General features: G+C 39.1%; 1 protein-coding gene across 1 annotated transcript in view; it reads right to left on the reverse strand.

Moving 5' to 3' along the window:
* SLCO5A1 (solute carrier organic anion transporter family member 5A1) overlaps positions 1–20042 on the reverse strand; it is a 72890-nt gene that overhangs the window by 17023 nt on the left and 35825 nt on the right. The window contains exons 3-5 of the mRNA XM_030227706.2: positions 16627–16847; positions 9164–9328; positions 5669–5867 (exon numbers count right to left, since the gene is read on the reverse strand). Of these exons, the coding sequence (XP_030083566.2) occupies positions 5669–5867; positions 9164–9328; positions 16627–16847 (585 nt within the window). The remainder of the gene's footprint in view (positions 1–5668; positions 5868–9163; positions 9329–16626; positions 16848–20042) is intronic.

Genomic DNA, 20042 nt, shown 5'->3' on the forward strand with positions numbered 1-20042 from the left:
TATCCCTCTAGCACCTAAAACCCTTCTCATGAACAGATGGGTAGGGTTGTTCCACAGGCAGGAGAACTGGCCCCCATCTTGCTCTGCTTACATAGCTAACTCACTTCAGCTGCACTGCTGAACATTACCATGACACAGAGGTTAGGAAATCAGCTTTAAAAAAATGGTGAAAGAAATCAGGCATGCAAGAAATGAGAAGCATGAAACTGGCAACTGAACTGAGACCACTGTGATAATTTAATCTCAGGCACATTTTTTTGTTTGTCCTGAAGACGACTTCAGTTTACAGATACACAAAACAAATATGTTCAAATTAATAAGAAGTTACTGCAAGCTCTGTCACTTCAGCTTTCACCACCTTTTGTCCTCAGCATATCACTGTAAGGCTTACTTGGGGAATTTCTTTTTGCTGCTTAGAGCAAATACCTTGCACACTGAGAGGTCTGCACACAAAACCATCTATTAACTGCATTCCTAAAAGTTCATAAGCAGACAGTTGTAAGAGGCTCATGCTTTCATCTTCATTACCTTCACTCTTCACTCATTGTTCACTCCTCTTTCAATGGTGGGAAACAAATGAAGAATGAAGGAGTTTCAGATGCTGAGGACATGAAACCTCTATTCTGTGTAACCCCATTTTCATCATATGGGATCAACCACACAGCACACAGAACAACAGATTTCTTGAATACTTCTTTCCGGAATGAATCACTTTTTCTTGAAGGTATGCATTTTTCTGGAAGCAAGCTGAACCAAAGCACTCTACTAATCCTGCCTTCTGGCCCTGGAAGGCTGCCTACTCTCCACAAAGGAAAACAAAGCATTTATCCCTGGATAACAGCACAGCACATCGCAGATTTACCTGCATCAGCCATTAAGAACAGGTTCTTAGGGAAACTGCACCAAAGCTAGTACGTCCTGCTCATGAGCTGATCTGTGGGAAAAGCAGTCTAGTTTCAATGCAGCAGCTGCTGTAGAAACATGGGATGTCTGAGAAAGAGCTGCTCTGCTTGTTTCAGCAGTGCAGATACTGCCAACTTGCAACACTGCTGCACCTGAGCTGCCAAGGACACCAGTCACACAAACAGAAACCAGCCCCAAATGACAGCACTTCCTGAACTATTCTTTCAATTACATAAATGCTGCTCCTTCCATTAGTAAGATTCAACTGCAAGTTTACTAAACATGTGCTGGGACAAAACCCAGAACCCCATCTGCCAAATTGCTTTTGTTCACTTCTCAGGGAGACTGTTCTGTGTCTCCATGACACAATGCTAGTAAAGCTGATAAAGAGAAGACCTTTATTAGATGTGACTAACAATGCAAAGGACTTTAGTTTCTAACATTTCTTTCTAAGTCATGTTTTTGTCTCCAACGATTACTCCAGGGAAGGTTTGATATAGAAGTAAAGTGAGAAAAGGGAAAATATAAAATGAGATTTATTGCCTGAGTTTTTGAGCTGTGACCTGTTATTTCACATACTCAGTCTTGGACAGAAACATCACTGTACTGGCAGACAATGAACACATATTGGGTAAATAAAAGGGGACCCTCTTCCCACAAGGTTACAATTTAAATGAAATGTAGTTTTTTAAAAAAAAGAAGTCAAACTGTATTTTGGTAACATCTAAACAAATAACTGATTTTGCACATGGTTTTACTGATACCACTGTAGTAACCTACAGGACCAAGGAAATACAAAGGGAAGGAGACAACCTCACCACGTAGTTTCTATAATCTTAATATTGGACTATATGATAAAAAGGATTATCTTAATTTGATAGCAGTATTTTTGGTTTGGTATTGAAGGACATTCTGGATGGCAGAGATCTGCAGTGTCCTTGTTGGCAAGCAGCTGGAATTGCAGCAATGATGCAATTTTTGTGTAGCTGTCAAACAAGGGACCCTCTCACTGTGTGAGCTGGATTCCTTCTTTGTTGTTATTGTTCTGATCCAATTAGTCACTGCTTTCAAGTTAAGGGATACCACTGGCTGATTGGAGTGAAATAGATACGAGAATAACAGAGACACACACTGCTGATACAAGAGGAAGAATATAAGCATGTTTAATGTGAAATACCTCATTAAGCCAATTGCACACTTTAACTAAACTTTACTTGCACCAAAACAACACAAAGCAATCAAAAAGAGTCTATGTTGATTTATTACATATCGGAAATGTGAGAGATGGAACTGAACTAATTTAGGAATCTGTCATTATGAGTAAGCTCACCATGGGGGCTGTTTTAGCTGCCTTATATGAAAACACACGCAAGAGACAGGTCTGAAAAAAAACCAGATCAGGTGATCTCTACTATTTCCCTTTTGTTCAGTACTGGTGAGGCCACACCTGCAGTGCTGGGCTCAGTTCTGGGCTCCTCAGTAAAACAGACATGGATGTACCAGAGAGAGACCAGTGAAAGTCCAAGATGATAAAAGGACTGGAGCATCTCTCTTCTGAGGAAAAGCTGAGAGAGCTGAGACTGTTCAGCCTGGAAAAGGCTCAGGGGGATTTCATCAATGCCTGTAAATATGTGAAGGGAGGATGCAAAGGAGACAGAGCCAGGCTCTTTTCAGTGGTGCCCAGTACCAGGATCAGAGGCAATGGGCACACACTGAATCACAGAAGGTTCCCTACAAACACCAAGAAACAGTTTTCACTGTGAAGGTGACTTGGTGGTGACACAGGTTGCCCACGGAGGCTGTGGAGCTTCCCTCCTAAGAAACACTTAAAAGCCATCTGGACTCTTGTCCAGACCATTCACTCATTCAGGACTTCCCACCTGGATGCTGTTATGGTGGAAGAGAAGGGATGCCATTTGTGGTTTGACATAAGGCTCCTTACATTGCAATTCAAACATCAAACACCCCCTCAGAACAAGGCTGGGGCACAGAGCAACAGGTTCTAAAATGCTGAGATGTATAATACACAGGTGCCCTTGATCTTCCTGAGAACAGAAATGCTGATGACATGCCAGCAACAGCAAAACTGCTTGTGCACAACATAAAACAGCAGAAAATCCTTTCTAATATATTCTAATCTGTGCATGCCTCCAGGTCCCATCCACTTCTTTGCAGCTGTTACAGTTAGGAAAATACTGAGTTATGAAACATACTGAATGCCACTGCCTGCTTTTCTGAGTATTGGTATGCACTTAACTTCTATGTTAACTGAAACCTAGTTCACCCCTCCCCTTTGTAATGGTTTAGGGCTCAGTTCACCAAAGAAAAAAACTGCATGCTTATATGTATAAAAAACAAACAGTAGAAATTAACATATTTGTCCAGAAATGATGCTGCAGGGTATGTCCACACTGCCCAATGCTCTGAGATCTCTGTGTTGGTGCCAGTGCAGGTAGGTCGGATATCACAGATGGCACTGCCATGTTAGGGTAGAGCATCATGCAATACATTTATCTCAAACCAGGCAGCTCTCCTGCTTTCCCTATCCAATCTTGCCCATTGAACTGGCTTTGACATCCCTATGCTGCACTATAGTATAGTTGAAGTAGAGAATGAAGTACGTGTTTTATTAAATTCAAAATGAAAATATGCTTTTTCAATTCCATGGCCAACAACATTCTTTGATGGCTAAGTTAAAGAGTTGCCTACTAAGTAAGTGATTTAAAACTATCAAATGATTGATCATGAGAATTAAGAGAATGCTTACATATCAGATATTCAAGATTAATTTATGTGTAGTGCTGCCTTTTTACTATCATTTTGATGATAAATGTGGACTTTATCTCTGCGTTAAAAACATCTAGCTGAACCATGCTTTGTAACATGCTGGTAATTCTCAATTTCTGATGACATTACAGTCAATATGATTTTTATACTGATTTCAGAGAGTTAAATATATCAATAAATTGTGAGAATTTGGTAATTACTATTTCTCACCTCTTTTCTCAATAAGAACAATTACATGAATGTGGAAGGTAGCAATGTACTGCTGATTTGCACAACAGCTGTGAATTGATGCTTATTTCAATTGATGCTATGTATTTACTGCAAATGTTATTACTTACTAAAAAAAATTAGATACTCTAACAAATCCAGCATGAAGGCTATGAATTACATGACAATAGTACACCTTGTCTTCAGTTTAGAAACAGATTTAAATTAAATGGGACTTCTCCAAACACAAAAGTACAGGCTTCTCATTAGTCAGGCAGGTACATTCTGACTTGCCACAGAGATCAATTAATTACTATCTGAAATTTATGTTTTCATTCCTATTAATTTTCACCATCTACACCCACAGGCTATCACAAACATTAACAGCAGGTGGACAATCAAAGCATTCCACCCCCTTCCCACCCCTCTTCTCTCCTTCTTCAGCCCACTAAGCTCAGATGAGGGTGTATCACCATGCCACTTCCTTCTACTGAGAGCCCTTCAGCAGCAAGCTTTACCTCTAGGTCTTAGGAACACAAAGGAGTAACAGCTTTTCATCAGCTCTTGACTTTCAACTGCTGGTTTTCTTTGCTCTAGCATTAAGGTTTGACAGCAGTGTAGTAACACCCAGCAACAAGCAATGCTAAACATTCCCTCTGTAAACAGCGCCTATTTTCTCCCTCCCTTGCTTCCCATTTTACCTCTTTGTTTTTCACTTGCTATCCCTCTGACCCACTGTATTTTTTCTCCATTTCATCATCTCTTTTTCTGCTCCACATTCTCTTCAAAATATCAGGAGTCCAGAGCTGAGCGCTAAAAGCAAATATACAAGTGGATCTGATACTCAGCACCTGGTCATAATTAAAAGGCAGACATGCCTCAGATGTAAAAGCAAAAGGAAAAAACATTGCTTCAGATAGGTTCACACTCTCCAAACATTTACTCTGTTCCTGTGTTTAACCTACACGAAGAATGCAATTTTGAGGAAAATCTCATGTAAAAAGAAATAAAATAAAAGCTCGTGATCAGGCTTCTACAGATTCCCTTTCCAATGAAAATGTCTCAAGTTTTACCACACTGCCTTGCCTCCAAACATCCTTTTTCTTTTTTTCATGCCCTTCCATGCATTTCTTAATGCAACAGCCCAAATTCCTCACTCCCACGTCCTTCCTACATCACACCTTCCTCCTCATTGCAGTCCTCTTCATTCTCTCTAACTTTAGGGTCTAGTTGCTGTCCTGATGATCTGGCAAGCACTGGAGGGCATTCACACAACTAGTAAGGGGTACAGAAGCAGTGCACACCACGAATGTCAATAGCACATGCCCAAGTGATTCCTCTCAAATAGGGACTGTAAACCTAAAATACTATTAACGTGATAATTAATAAACCCATTCAGAAATAATCTTCACAATCCACTTAGTTTTTTCACAATTTTTCATGAGCAGAAAACATTTTGAAACACTAAGTAAATTCTAAGTAATCTACAGAGGACACTATTCTTATTTTTCTGCACCACTGAAGGCCATTCTAATGCATTTTCTCACCCCTCAAGAAGCTAAGTTACTGCATAAACTGTATTATAAACCAGATGTAAAAAAACAAGAGCCACACACTAAAAGCACGTGCTTATATCACAATATTCACTAAATTCTCATTTGAACTGAAATGGCTTCTTCAGTACATCAGCTATCAGCATTCTTTTACATTTCTAGATCAGGCTTATTGGAAAAAGCTGGTTTTGCCAGAGATATTCACCCAAGATACTTACCCAGTGGTGTAAGGTATATTTATTCCCCCTAGATTAATGCTTTCACATCCAACAATGAAGAGTGTTGAAAAGCACAGCAGAGACACACCACTGCAGATCATAGCCAACTTTGCAGACTCTCTTGCACCAAGTTTCAGCTTTTTTATAATGTAGCCACCTAGGACAATACCAACACCAGCACTTGGGACAATAATCACACCTGCCAGGAAGAAGTTCAAACAGCATTAAAACAGGACCTACAGAAATGGCACAAAACATAAATATTGGTTTCACTCTGTAATTAGATGACTACAAATGTTGCACTAAGATCTCCATTGTCTGATTCTCCACCAGCAAACTGAGTCAGACTTTTCAAACCTCTGGAGTGTTGTCAAAGAATTTATAAAAGCCTCCTTATCATATTAGCAGCAGCCAAAGCACTATAAGAGAACTATTGTACTTACAAGCAGAAACATTGTTTTGTATTTATTTTAGAATGGGGAGAAGGGCTACATATAGGTCCAGTTTAACCACTGAAATTGGAAGAAATCCAGATTTGGACACAAATCTTCCTCCTTCCATTCTCATGATTAATTCCAGCAAAGAACAAGTGCTAACCTCAAGCAGGACCCCAGAACCCTTCCCACCTGGGAGTGCACACCCAAGCCTGGCTGCAAATTCTGCCTTCTGGATACTTTACTCAAGATGCATAGCACTTTCCCAAGAAACTTGCATCAGGACAAGAGGAAATCGCCTCAAGCTGGGCCAGAGGAGGTTAAGGTTGGACATCAGAAAGAGTGGTTAACCATTGGCATAGGCTGCTCAGGGAGGTGGTGGAGTCACCATCCCTGGAGGTGCTCAAGAAATGACCAGAAGTGGCACTTGGTGTTTATCAACATGGAGGTGTTTGGTCAAAGCTTGGACTTGATGACCTTGAAGGTCTTTTCCAACCTTGAATCTATGACTCCACAACTCCTACCTCAGCATTCCAATTCATCTCTCCACAGATATGTCTGTGTGATCAAACACAATTTGAGAAATTAAGATAATAGAATTAGGGTAAGTGTAAGACACAAAGACATGCCAATGAAACCTCTGCTGCTGCAGCCATAATGTTCAGCAACATATCACCAGGTTGTCCCCACTTGTCAGGTCCTGAGGTGGTGGCAAAGCAAGCAAATGTTTGCACTGTTCTTCCCTTGTCTTTTGCTTCTCGCTGACATGTGAGAAGGTCTTTAATTAAAGGCTTTGCCAATAAAGATGCATTCCAAATAGACATGGAATTCGAACTACTTTGAACTACTACTTGGCAGATGCACCTACAGAAATGTTAAACTTTATAATCCAAATTGTTAGAGATGCTGGTCTCTTAAAGAAGCCAATAAAACTATCACTTGCAAATACCTTTACAATTATTGCAAAGCATACATTCTCTGCTAATATGTCTAAAGGTGAAAGGGACATTTTATTTATCAAAATGTTGAGATTGTGAAAGCAAGAAAAGAGGGAAAACCAGCTGGAACCTTAATTATCCTGCCATCACCAATGACATTACAGAACAAAGTATCATCTCAGGAGGAAGATTCTAAACAATAAGTCTTCACAGAATCAAAACCAGTCTTTCTTCCAAAAGCAGAAATTAAATGTAGAAACTGCACAAGTTCAAGACATGAAATTTGGCACACAGTGTTTTTTGATGATGATAAATGCCAGGGTTGTTTTAAAACTGAAAGAAATTGGGACTTAATTAAAGAATTGCTGCTTAGAAGACAAAAAATTGCCAGCAAAATCTTTACACTAAGAGATTCAGGAAGCACATGTACTCAGCTGGCAATGTGCGTATTAAGCATAGATGTACAATACAAATAACATGTAAATTCTCTGTTTATTAACCAGAAAAATTTTGAACTTGTCATGTCTTTTACTTTATTAGCCAGCAGCAATCTAATACAGAATTTGCAAGTTTCCCTTTCCTATCCTTCCTACAAAAAATATATATAAAATTAACAACTGTTGACACCAATGCTTAGTTTAAGGACTGGGATTGCAGAAGCAGCGCTCACTTGTCCTTGTTGCACATCCAGCCTGATATATTTAATCTTCCTCTTCTGGTTCATTTTAATAGTCTTTATCAAGTCATTTATAACAGGGGAAACAACAGATGTTAATAACTTCACACTTTAGGCAAGGTCACACTGGTTTTACCTCTGTTAATGTACTGGCTGTTCAGTATTTTTTCTGGCAAGGATATTTCTGGTTTATCCTGAGAATGAAGTAAGTTATGGTGCAGCCATCCCACCAAGACTCATTACAGTAAAACTCCTGTGTGTATAGCTAATCTAAGCTTCAGAGAGCATCACAGTCCCATGAGTCAATGTTTCCTCCTTATATGCAGAACACAGGGATTTCATGCCCTTAAGAAAATCTCACATCAGAAACTCTCAAATAAAAAGCACCACATGGTGCTTCTCTGACTTTTCCCCTCCCCACTCTAGAAATTCCTTGCATTTCTTCCAGCCACTGCAAGTGACAAATTCTTCCCATGTGAGGTCTCCGTGCCTTCCTTCTTCTTTCTACTACTTTTTGTCCTTTTTTGACAGATACCTCTGGACAGCTTCACCCCATACTTCACCCGTGTCCCCTCAATTCACTCCACTCCATCATTTCTAGGGCACAGTGTCTGGAAGTATGAGGGGAAAAACGAACTAACCTGCCCAGCAACCAGCAGTTATTCTATATGAGAAGCACTATGGACAATTTTAAAAGATTATTATAAAGACAAATATCTTTGACACAGCTAGAAGAGAAGGAAACTCATCTGCATAACACAGGCCCTGGTTCTGCACAATATTTTGGCCTCCTTTAGTAGCCAAGTTCTCATCTCTCTCAGTCACAGAGGAGTGTGAAGCTTTTGTGGTCTGTAGCTCTGTTAAAAGTTGGGCATGGCTGTACATTGGTACAGCAGGGGTCTCCTGAAATGACAGGCAGGAGAGAATCAGGGAGATCTGACTAGACTAGAGTGTTGTCTCAATGTAAATAAATATATAAGGTGAAAAACACCACCCTGGAGGAGAGAGATAACTGAAGGATGGGACAGATAAACAACTTTTCACTAAGAGGAAAAAAAGATAATTTAAAGATCAAAGAGGAAGTAAAATTCACAGAAAAGAAGAACAGAGTTAAGAGACCTTTTAAAGCACACAAATTGCAGTCATGTCTATGGTTTTTCTAGCTTGTTTTTGGGTTTTCTTCCCCCTTGGAGACCATCAACAAATGAGAAAGCATCTGTCTAGGCCTATGCAAAAAAAAAAAAAAAAAAACAAATCTAACAATATAAATAGGTTCACATCTTACTAAATACATATAACAAACATCAAAATATAGTCTGAATATCTAGCCAAATGCAGAAAGCTGGATCCAATCACCTGTTTGCACACATTTTGGTTCATTCCTAATTGACTCATTTCATTAGCCAAAGCCAACCTCGCAAGGTAACACTATGTGGCAATGCCTTACCAGTGTAGATGCTGGCATTGGAAGCTGGGATGCCAAACTGTGACTCGATGAACTTGGGAATGAAGGTAATAAAAGCTGTGACAATGGCACTCTCAGCTGTGTATGACAAACTCACAAAAAGGAATGTCATGTTGCTTAAGATCCTGACAGCTGCTCTTGGAAGCTCTATAAAAATGACAAAAATGACAAACGAATGTTATAAACAATGAGTGAGAAACAAAAGCAAACTGAAACAGAACCAATTGATTTTCTTTGAGACAGACTGGAAATAATGGCTTGCTAGCAGCTGGTACACTTGTGAGACAGAAGGGAGAGTGCATACTTGGGATTGCAGCCCTTGCTCCCTGCTCTGACCCCATCTCACTGCCTCGCTCAGGGCCTCGGTCCCACTTGGCACAAACACTACTGAGGTGTGTATCAAAAAATCGTCTGAAAGAACAGATAGTAACACCACAACAGAAAGAAAACCAGCAATAAAATGTAGAGATTTTGGAATTATTCTGGTATCTTGAGATTTTCTGTGAGATAACATATATCACACTGCTGAACTGACAGTGCTGAGATTTGCACTCCATAGGAGGAAAAAAAGATCCTATACTCCCCCTGTTACTCTCTGCTTCAAGGACCATGCTTGGAAAGCTGGGATAATAAAAATCTAATTTGAAAGGGGAACCAAAATATTTTTAGTTATACATTCTTCTACATTATTTAAAAGCATTTACAATGATACAGACAAAGCATAATGAAAAAATTACATCAATGATATCAAGGAATCTCAACATACATTACATACAACTCAATATTCTCAGAAGGGATAAAGCAATCAATTAAAAATGAGAGTACATCATTAACCTAAATTGAAAAAGTATTCATAGATGTTGCAATTATTCTCAAATCAAATATCAAACCCCCATGAAATTCAGCACTGTAGTTAAATTAAACATTTACATACTTTAAATTTAGTCCTGCAGTGATGTCAAATTATCATCACCCTATTCAGCACTTAATTTTTTTCGGATTAGATGCCATGATTTTAAACACGTCGTCTTTTTCTTGGGGCTTTTTTACCCCAGATCAAATTTTTTTCAAGTGTTATATCTAACTTACTAGTTAGTTCAGATTTTTTTCATTTTCTTTTTACTTGGTACAGAAATAGAATAGTGCTTGAATCAAAGCCAGTTGAATTCAAAGACAAGAGCACCCATTAGAAATACACGTCAAGCAAGAACTGAGAATTTTACTGATGTTAAAAGTTGTCAAGACAAAAATCTGTCTCACTTTCTGCACTGACTCCAGTAGGTTATCTGTATAAAAGCAAACAGAATTTCACTTGTCATGTCAAAACTTGTCAAGCTGCAAATTAGCACTTAAGTTGTCTGACTGCATCCAGTATTAGCTTATGCCAGTTGTCAAAATTTATACTGAATTCATTATGAGTACTGGGTTTATAATTTTAATGTAGTCAAATGCTCTCCTGCTACATCAATGAAGAAACATATTAAACATTAAATACAAAATTTGGTGGAAATAACTAATGAATAAATCATATTAAGAAGCAATCATGTATTATAATCTTAATGGTTTTTACCACCTACAGCTTTAAAAAATTTTTAAAAAGGTGGTGCTGCTTGCAATAGAAACAACAGGAGCAAGTAGTTATGACCATGCTGATGCTGCTGTGAGAAAGGAGACAGGAAATAGAAAGAAGGATTGGTCCTGCTGCAAATTGAGGTACTTAGTAGCAGCTGCTCACCTGGGTTTTAAATGTGGTAGAAAATAAGGTATCATCACAGAGAGAAAGATAATTTTATTAGGATGACGAACTGGGTGTTCTTTGTAGAAATGAATTGGTAGTTCTTGGCCAAGAGCTGAACTCAAGGTCTTTGTTAAATCAATTATTTTAAAGTCTTGTCCAGACATCATAATATGTGTCAAAGTTTGCCCTTCCTGATAAAACTGAGCTTCAGTAAAATGTCTGCTTTAGAATTTTCAGTCAGCTAGAGAATTAATTTGCCAAAGAACTGCAGAGCTAATGAACATTTTGCTCCAGCGTTCGTATGTAGAGCTGTACTTCTGTTGACTCCTACTTACATCTCATCTGAGCACTCAGGATAAAGGTCATTATTCATTTCAAAACTAATTAGTATTTTGAAATAGGATTTCTCCTGTTAAGTAGATAAAACTTAATGTCTTGGAATAAGCACAAGTTCCCTTATAAGCATGTGAAGGGCTCTTCAGAGAACTGCTTTGCTGATTACTATAAATTTTAGCATGAAATAAAGAGTTTATTTAGTTTATTTGCATGCCACAATAATGCATGCCACCTGGAGCACTTAAGAGTTGATCTTCATGGTTTATAAACAGCAATTGTCTGGCATACAAGGGAAAGTTGCTATACAGTAAGAAACTTGGAAATAAAAACACACATTCAGAGTTAGATTTTCTCTGATTTCCTCCCATGATCACCATCAAATCCATGTGACAGCATCTGTACAACACTTCTGAATTTAAAAGCCTCTAATAAAAAGGTACTGTTAAGTAACTCATTATCTTTCAACCACAGTAATCATAGTAAAAAGCAAGAATGCTAAAAACTTAAAGGATCCTTTAGACTACATAATCAATCATGCTTTTAAAACATTTATATGTCAAATTATTTTTGTATGGCTAGCCATAGGCCTAGGTTTTGATTTCATGGCAATTATTAAACCTATCAGGTTTGATTTTTTGAAAGACATTCTCAAAAGACATTGCATGTTTTTGCAAATTTGCATCAGAAACACACCCACAGAAATTGCAATTTCCCTCACCCTGTCATCTAAACTAATAAACCTCAATTACACTCCTAGAACTAAAACAATCTTTTAGCATGGCTGCTAACATGTTTATATTTCTGTGTAGTAACTCAAATTTTAACATCCCATCTTTTTTTTCTTTTTCCCCCAATAACCTAGTATATAACTAAGAGTAAACTGGAACCTGCCTTGCTGCACTGGTTTGCAAGACTACTGGCAATTTTCTTCCTTTCATGATCTTTGACAGTATTTTTTCTCTGGTCAGTATTCATTTTTCTCTCACTCATGTGCTGAACCATTGCTTGATTCATGGTAAGGGAAAAGCATAAGAAAAATCTGCAAGTAATGTAAGTATTCATAAATATTTCTCTAAGCAAAGCACTGTCAATAAAAACTCAAGTAATTCTGACTTCACCTCCTTTTTCAACATTTAATATAGTTTCTTTTATCCCTGTTCCTGCACACCCAGCCCGGGGCAATGAAATGAATACAATCAGATGAACAAATCATTCCAGTCTACAGCACTATCCTTCTGCAGTCCATCAGAAAAGTCTCTCGTAAGAGTGAGGCAGATTTAGCCAGAAGACCTCCCTTCTGCTAGTGCTCCCAGTCTGGACAGCACTACCCAAGCCTGCAGCTTTGCAGAGGGTCTCAGGGGCAGCTTCCACTCTTGTGCAGTACAAAGCAGAGCTGAGATTTGAGACAGAATTTCTGCTTTGTTTATCAGAATGGAAACCAGCAAAGTGACACACAACTATGTCAAATATATCCTGCATGGAGCTAATCACTAATCTCCAGAACAGTATTTTGCCATTTTGTTATCTACTCACACACCATTCAAACAACCTCATTCAATTCTCAGGACAGGCCTTAAGCACCTGGGTGTTGGCTGGATCATTGAACAGCCCCTAATATCCCATCAAGAGAGTAGAGGTTCAGAGCCAGTTTGATATGATTATTACTTATTTTAATTTGAGTTAGAGCAGGTCCTCAAGGCTCCAGTTAGCACTGCTCATCACTGTATGGAGCTATGCCAATCTTTTCTACTTTGAGCTCTTCAGGACAGCCTAAGAAAGGACAAGAGGGAACTGCCTTGCTCAAGGTCAGTGGCAGTGGCACTGCAGGATCTCCAGCCCATAGTCTGCTGAACCCTCTGACATTTACAGTGCCCACCAAGTGCCCCCACACACAGCCCACTGTCTCCTCCTCCTCCTCTTCTGATGCCTGCCAACTGATCTTCAGCTAGCACAGAAACTCCAATCCAGCTCCTTGGCAAAGCACTTCAGTGGGCTTATCCTGCAACCACAAGCCCCTCAGGAGTTTCTTTTATCTCTGCTAATGCCCTGATAATCATTATTATCCTGTCTCTGCCCCTCACAGAAACTCAGCAAGAAAGGCATAGGACAGCTGCTACATGTGACAAGCCAGACAGGAATATTCTACATTTAAGAAAGGGCTGTATATAGGAGCAAAAAAAAAAAAACTCCAAAGGCTATAAAATACATGCAATTAATTAAAATTAATTATTTGATTCAGATTAGAGCAGTCTTTTATAAGTAATATATACATTTGCTTTCTATACACTGCTCCTTTATTCAATTGCACAGTAAGTTCCATTATAGTGGTAAGTGAAAGGGACTGCAGATACAATTCCCATGGAACAAAACCCTAAGGGTATCTAGGTAATAAATGAAAACAGTAGTTTTGTCTGCTCAGATTCATGTGTTATCTGTACATATGGGATTGAACTGTGGTTTATTCATTATAAAATTTCTCTAGCTCATGTAATCTACACTACCTCTATTTTTCCCAATAAACTACATCCAATTTTTTTCTTCCTGTGACCCACTTACTCTTTTATTTAGTACTTCTGATACCTGACTCAGAAGCATTCTTCAGCTCACATTTTCTACTTGAAACTTAAGTAAGAAAAGACTGAATTTCAAGCTCTTGCAACTTGAAACAAGTGAAAAAGCAAAGTTGTATCTGTATTTTTATCTGATTTCACCTCTATCATGGGCCAAAATAGAGCTCAGGTCACTGAAGTTTGACGATACTTGCTGATGGAGCCAGTTTTTGGTTTATTTCTTCAGCTTATACTGGCAGCCAGTGCAGAAAAAAATTCTCTTATGACTTTTTGATACCTTTTCATTTGCCTAGAGACTTAATTATGAAATTAGGACAAGTTAGAACAAGAGAAAATCATTTTGCCAGGCTTCCCAGGTAAGATGAGATCATACTGGAAGAAGAAAACATTTACTTTCATAACCAAAGCTGCACAGATGTCAGAGATTTGATGGCACTGACCTCTGTCATGGCAGACTATGACATCATTGATATTTATTAGTACAGAACAGAAGATATGACCCACTAAATCAACAGTCTCCTGGCTACTGCCTAAGTGGAGTTTCTGCCCACAGTGCTATAAAAAGATGAAGCTCTGAAATTCAGTGGAAAGTATAAAATGTTCACTGCATCTCAGAAGAATCAATGCTAAATGACTTAGACACATATGATTCTTTTTTCCTTTCCATTATAAACAAAATGACCTCAGCTGAGAACCTTGAGGCATGATCTTATTCCATAAAGCCCACTTAAACTGGAAAAATAATTAAATGACAGTGCATTCCTGCTGCAGGCCTTCTTTGCTGGAGTAACTGACACTGAATGGGAAAGCTATTATCAGCTTATAGAAAAATATTTTTTCTGCTTATCTCAACTAGCTTGCTATCTTTCTGGCATGTTTCTTTTCACTGTTCCACATGGTGAAGCTTCTCCTCTAAAGAAAACTAAAAGTTTTGTGTAGTAACAGTTCTAATTTGGTAGCTCCATTAATATATTAATACAGAATTTTATAGAATGTACGTTATACATCTAGGCAGATACCAAAGAAACACATGCCAAAATGAGACATACAGAAGTTTATATTTTTGTAAAAAATAGTCCTAGAAAACATTCTCCCAAGCAAGTACTTGTTTTTTCTGTACCTGCTGTGTCTGTAGGGACAACATGGCCTGAAAGGTGAACCTGTGTATCAGAGAACCTGCATCAGCAAACCCACCCAGATGCAGTTCATCTGTACACATTATTTCACCAAGCACACCCAAGGGTGAAGCAGTCCCTCTGCTGTGACATTGCCTGCAATCATTAGGAAGGAGCCCAGCAAAGACTAGACTCCCCCAATTCCCTGGGCTGCTGAGAAAATCTGGCCAGGACTAACCCTGAACTACTTCCACTAATCAGAGGCCAGTAGGTTTGAAGGCAAATAAAAACCCCAACTACTTGTGTGGAACAAAGAGAAAACAGTCAAAAATATGGAGACTAGAGTCTTTAAAGGAGGAAGGAACATGTTTTTTTGCTTCTCCATCACATTTTTAACCACTTTGCCAACAAAGGGAGAACATGGTCTGAAAGATCTGATATTTGAGGTTCACTTTGCTTGTTCTTTGCTTGCCTTGTACCTTAAGAAGCTGATCTGTAAGCCAACAAAATCACACCAGGAAAGTTCTGGTATCCTCTTTTTTTTTTTTTTTTACTGCTGTAGAAATTAACAGTAACTTTAAGTACCCTGAGAGAACCAGTGTAAATGTAATACAGAGCAAATCAGTATGCAGGTATGCAAACATAACTTTAAATTACACTGGGTTTGGTCTAAAAACAGCTGTTTTTTCTAAGTCTTGTCTAGTCAGCATAGAGAGTTTCATTAAAAAGTTTGCCAATCATTATATCCTGGACTTCTATCCCAGTAAAGAGTAACACTAATGTCTATTTCAACAAACACTTAAAAGTTTTGACTTCAAATTATGTCTAAAGGTACAATAGATATTTCATGGTTTCTCCTAGTCCCCCTGCATTTATCAGGCTACCATGAAACAGCACCACCAGCATTTGCATCATAGAATCCAAGGAGGACACAATAGCACTAACAACACAATGGCATTGAGGCACAATCACTCTTCTCTTACACTATTCAATTTTATGATACTATTAAGTCTGTATTGTCAATTTGAATTCTGTATGCTTCATATTAATCAATTTGTAGCAACACTGCCCTTCTTCCCCAGGCAACTTGTCAATGATTATTACTTACTGTTACATTTTACAGTAATGGTTATTCCTTGAATAAACAAAAATCTCTACTACTTGTCAATCTTTTGATCTCTTCAAAATTAGCACAGCTTTTATTTGTTTTAGCCTTCAGAAAATACTCTGCAGTACAAAACAGGCAGGAAAGGAATATGAAACAAATCATCTTTCTCCATGAACTTATCCAAATACAAGAATGTAATTGAACTCACATATCAGAATTCCTTCTACTCGTTTCACTTACACTGTGGAAGAACACTTTATTCCACGAAGTTCAGCTTATAAAGCAGGTGTGACAATTGCAAACTCTAAGAGGCATAAATACATGTGGTAGGGGTCCTGGAACTATAGGAAATAGCCTGTTTGTTACAGGCACACAAACACTGACAATTCAAGGAAAAGAATGTCTTACAATCATTGCTGCAACCTGTCATTTTAGAGGATGAGCATCTATTAAAATCTCAATAGTAAAACATAATAGCAAATATAGGATGTCAAAACTGCCTTCAATTACACCCATACAATCCTGGATGACCCTGCACACCAAATCTAAAGCATTTATAAATTAAAAACAAACTTTACCTTTAACATTCTCTCCAAATCCCATAGAGGCAGAAACTGAACTGTCTGTTTCTGTTTTGCTACTTGTTTTCTCTTTCATCACGTCATCATCACTTGAAACATCATGAGAATTCATCTTCTTTTTCTTTTTTTTATGTCGAGGAGGGAGCTTTTTTGGAAAGGTAAACATGGGAAATATCACAAGGAGCATAGCAATGGCACAAAGGAGAAATCCACTCCACCTAATACCAGGAAAACAGAAATGGAAACAAAAGCAAACACATTACATGAAACAAAAAAATCAAAGTTACTGTTAGGAGCTGCACTGCCTAGAAAGAAACATTTGCAAAATATGAAAAACTGACACGAAGAGTAAAGAACTGGGGTGGGGGAGAACCTTTACTGCACTAAATTCCCTAATCAGAAGATGTTTCTGTTGGCTTATTTACTGAAAGGTATTTATCCATCACCCACCAAATTTTATTAAGTAGTGTCAGCTTTAAGTCACCACAAATTTTCAGTTTTGGTCATTTTTCAGTACCAAGTGCTGAGAAGTAGATATTCACTTTGACTTAGCCTTTCACAGAAAATTCCCAGTAAAGCAATATAGTATTTCTCTGGAGAACACAGAAAAAGCCATCCATGTCATTAGAAGATAAAATGTCCTGATAGATACATCAGGGCTAAATCTGTTCTGCTTTCCAGTGCCTACCTCTCCCTGCCCTAACTGTCCAACTCTCTCCCTTCACAAATGAAGAGTTCCCAAAACCTAAACGTAACAACTGACGTGCTACAATCCATTCCAGGGTTTATGCCCAAAACTCTGTGACTGCAACCTGAAATAGCCTTCACTAAGAATTCCTTCTTCTCTCCCTCTGTATTTTAAGTATGGGATATAAAAATAACCCAGAAACGATCCCTTGGCTCTCAGGGAATGACCTGGCACATACCCACAGAAGGGACAATGTGTGGGATACAGAGCAGAGCTCTTCAGCTGCATACACTTGTCCTCCCTGCAGCCAAAAAGCTTCATGGACTTCACCACAGCAGCACAGATGGACAAAAGGGCTTCACTAGAAAGTTCTGTAGAGTTAATCGAGTCAGCAACCAGAACACTGATAGCAGAGTGTCAGATAACATAATTTCTCCTCTAACAGTGAAAGTCTAAGGGAAACATAACCTCACAAAGATGGTTCCATAAAGAAGGACAACCTCAGAATCTACTCACAAACTTCTACTTACATACTGGAAGTGCAGTTTTTATTACAGAGTCATCTCATTGTACCAGGTTTACATGGCAATGTTTTGGTAGCACGGTGGGGATTGCAGGGGTGCTTCTGTGAGAAGATGCCATGAGCTGTCCCATGCTGGACAGAGACAGCTCCAGCCAGTTTTAAAACAGATCCACCACTACCCAGTGCTGAGCCTATCAGAATGCTTGTGGCACCTTGTTGTTCACTTGTTTAAGAAAGGAAAAAAAAACACTGCACAGTAACTGTGTGAAGTCAAACAGCCCTGCAGACCCAAGGTGAGAGAAGGGGAGAAGGAGCTCCAAGTGCAGAGATTCACCTGCAGTCGCAGGACAAGACCATGGTATCCACCTCCAGACTGTGGGGAATCCACTGGAGCAGGCTCAAGGAGGAATCATAGCCTATGGAGAAGAGCCCTCACAGGAGCAGATTTTCAGGCAGGACATGTCACCCACAGGGGACGCTGCAGGCTGGAACATTCTGTTCCTGAAGGAACAGAAAGAACCTGTGCTGGATCAGTTAATAAAAGACTGTCTGAAGCAGAGAAGAGGCAACAGAGACAAGGTGTTACAAACTGACCACAGCCCGTTTCCACAGCCCACTGCATCACTCCAGCGGAGGATGTAGAAGAGTCAGGAGTGAAGCTGAGCTTTGGGAGAAGGAAGGAGGGGGTTGGAAGTGCTTGTAGTTTCTTTTTCATTCTTTCTATCCTACTGTTATTAATTGGTAATAAATTAACTTCCCTACATGAAGTCTACTTGGCCCATGATAGTAATTAGTGGGGGTTTTCTCTGTCCTTATCTCCATCTATGAGCTTTCCATCATACCTTCTCCCTGTTCTGCTGAGGAAGGGGAGTGATACAGCTTGGTGGCCACCTGGCAGCCAGCCAAAGCCAACTCACCACACAAATCCAAGTTGGTATTTGGAAGTTCCAGGGAAGTCAATCATGTTACTGTAATATCCAACCACAACAATGACAGCTTTTTCATTTCAAATCAAATTTCCAGGATCGTGGTGAGTTGACCCTGGCTGGATGCCAGGTGCCCACCAAAGCCATTCTCATCACTCCCCAACCTCAACAGGACAGGGGAGAGAAAATGTAATGAAAGGCTCCCATTAGCTGCAGGGGAATCTCTGCTCTGTCACCTGGAGCATGTCCACCTCCTCCTCCTTCTTCAATGACATTGGGGTCTGAACAACCGTTTCTACCACGTATTCTCATTCCACTCTCTTTTGACTGCTGCTGGTGTTGCACACGTCTCTTTATTTCTCCCTTCTTAAATCTGTTATCCCAAAGGTGCTACTACCACCACTGATGGTGTAAACCTTGGCCAGCCTCCTGGAGCCAGCTGACATTCCTCTCTCAGGCAGAAGTGAAGTTTCCGGGAGTCTCTCACAGAAGCCACCCCTGCAGCCCCCCTGCTACCAAAATCTTGCTGTGCAAACCCAATACAAGAACAACTTTTCCATATTTTTGTACTACCTTTACACTATTAATTATGTATTTGTTCAAATTTTAAAACTTTATAAATTTTGAGTAGACAAGATTTCTTGCACGAGAAACAAAAAGCATTTGGCCTCATATTTGTAATGCAAAGGTATTGCAAACTTTATTTTTCAATGAAGACAAATTCACATGCAATGCTTTGAATAGTAAATGATTACACACAGGCAAACAACAAATAAACAGCCATGTGTAACACTATTTTTATTAGAAGCTTACAGGAGGCTTTTGCAAGGCAAATATAAGTGACTGAAAGTTTTGACTAATTTTGATTTATGTAAACAGAAAATCCTCTATTCATTCATTTTAGCTGATAACATACATGGATTAGAAAGCAGACTTTTAGGAGGATTAGTCAGCACTGTCAGACGAAATAAATCCGTAGTCTGTATAAAAATGTAGCAACATCCCTTTGAGGATCTCAAAGGCAGAAGCTGCAAAGGCACTGATCAAAGAAACAATCTGTGGCAATAACATGCAGAAATCTGCAACCACCCACTCAGGAGGAAACAGCAAAGGAGACAGGGCCTGTAATGTAGTACAAGATGAAATTCAAATCCAAAGGGACCGTTATGACAGCATACCAACTGCTGGAGATGTCACAAATGCAGCACTGGATGCAATTATCTCACCATCTACACTTCACAACTTCCTGGAGAAATATCAAAGAATTGGAAAATAG

This window comes from Serinus canaria, chromosome 2 (assembly GCF_022539315.1).
Source record: "Serinus canaria isolate serCan28SL12 chromosome 2, serCan2020, whole genome shotgun sequence".
Taxonomy (NCBI): domain Eukaryota; kingdom Metazoa; phylum Chordata; class Aves; order Passeriformes; family Fringillidae; genus Serinus; species Serinus canaria.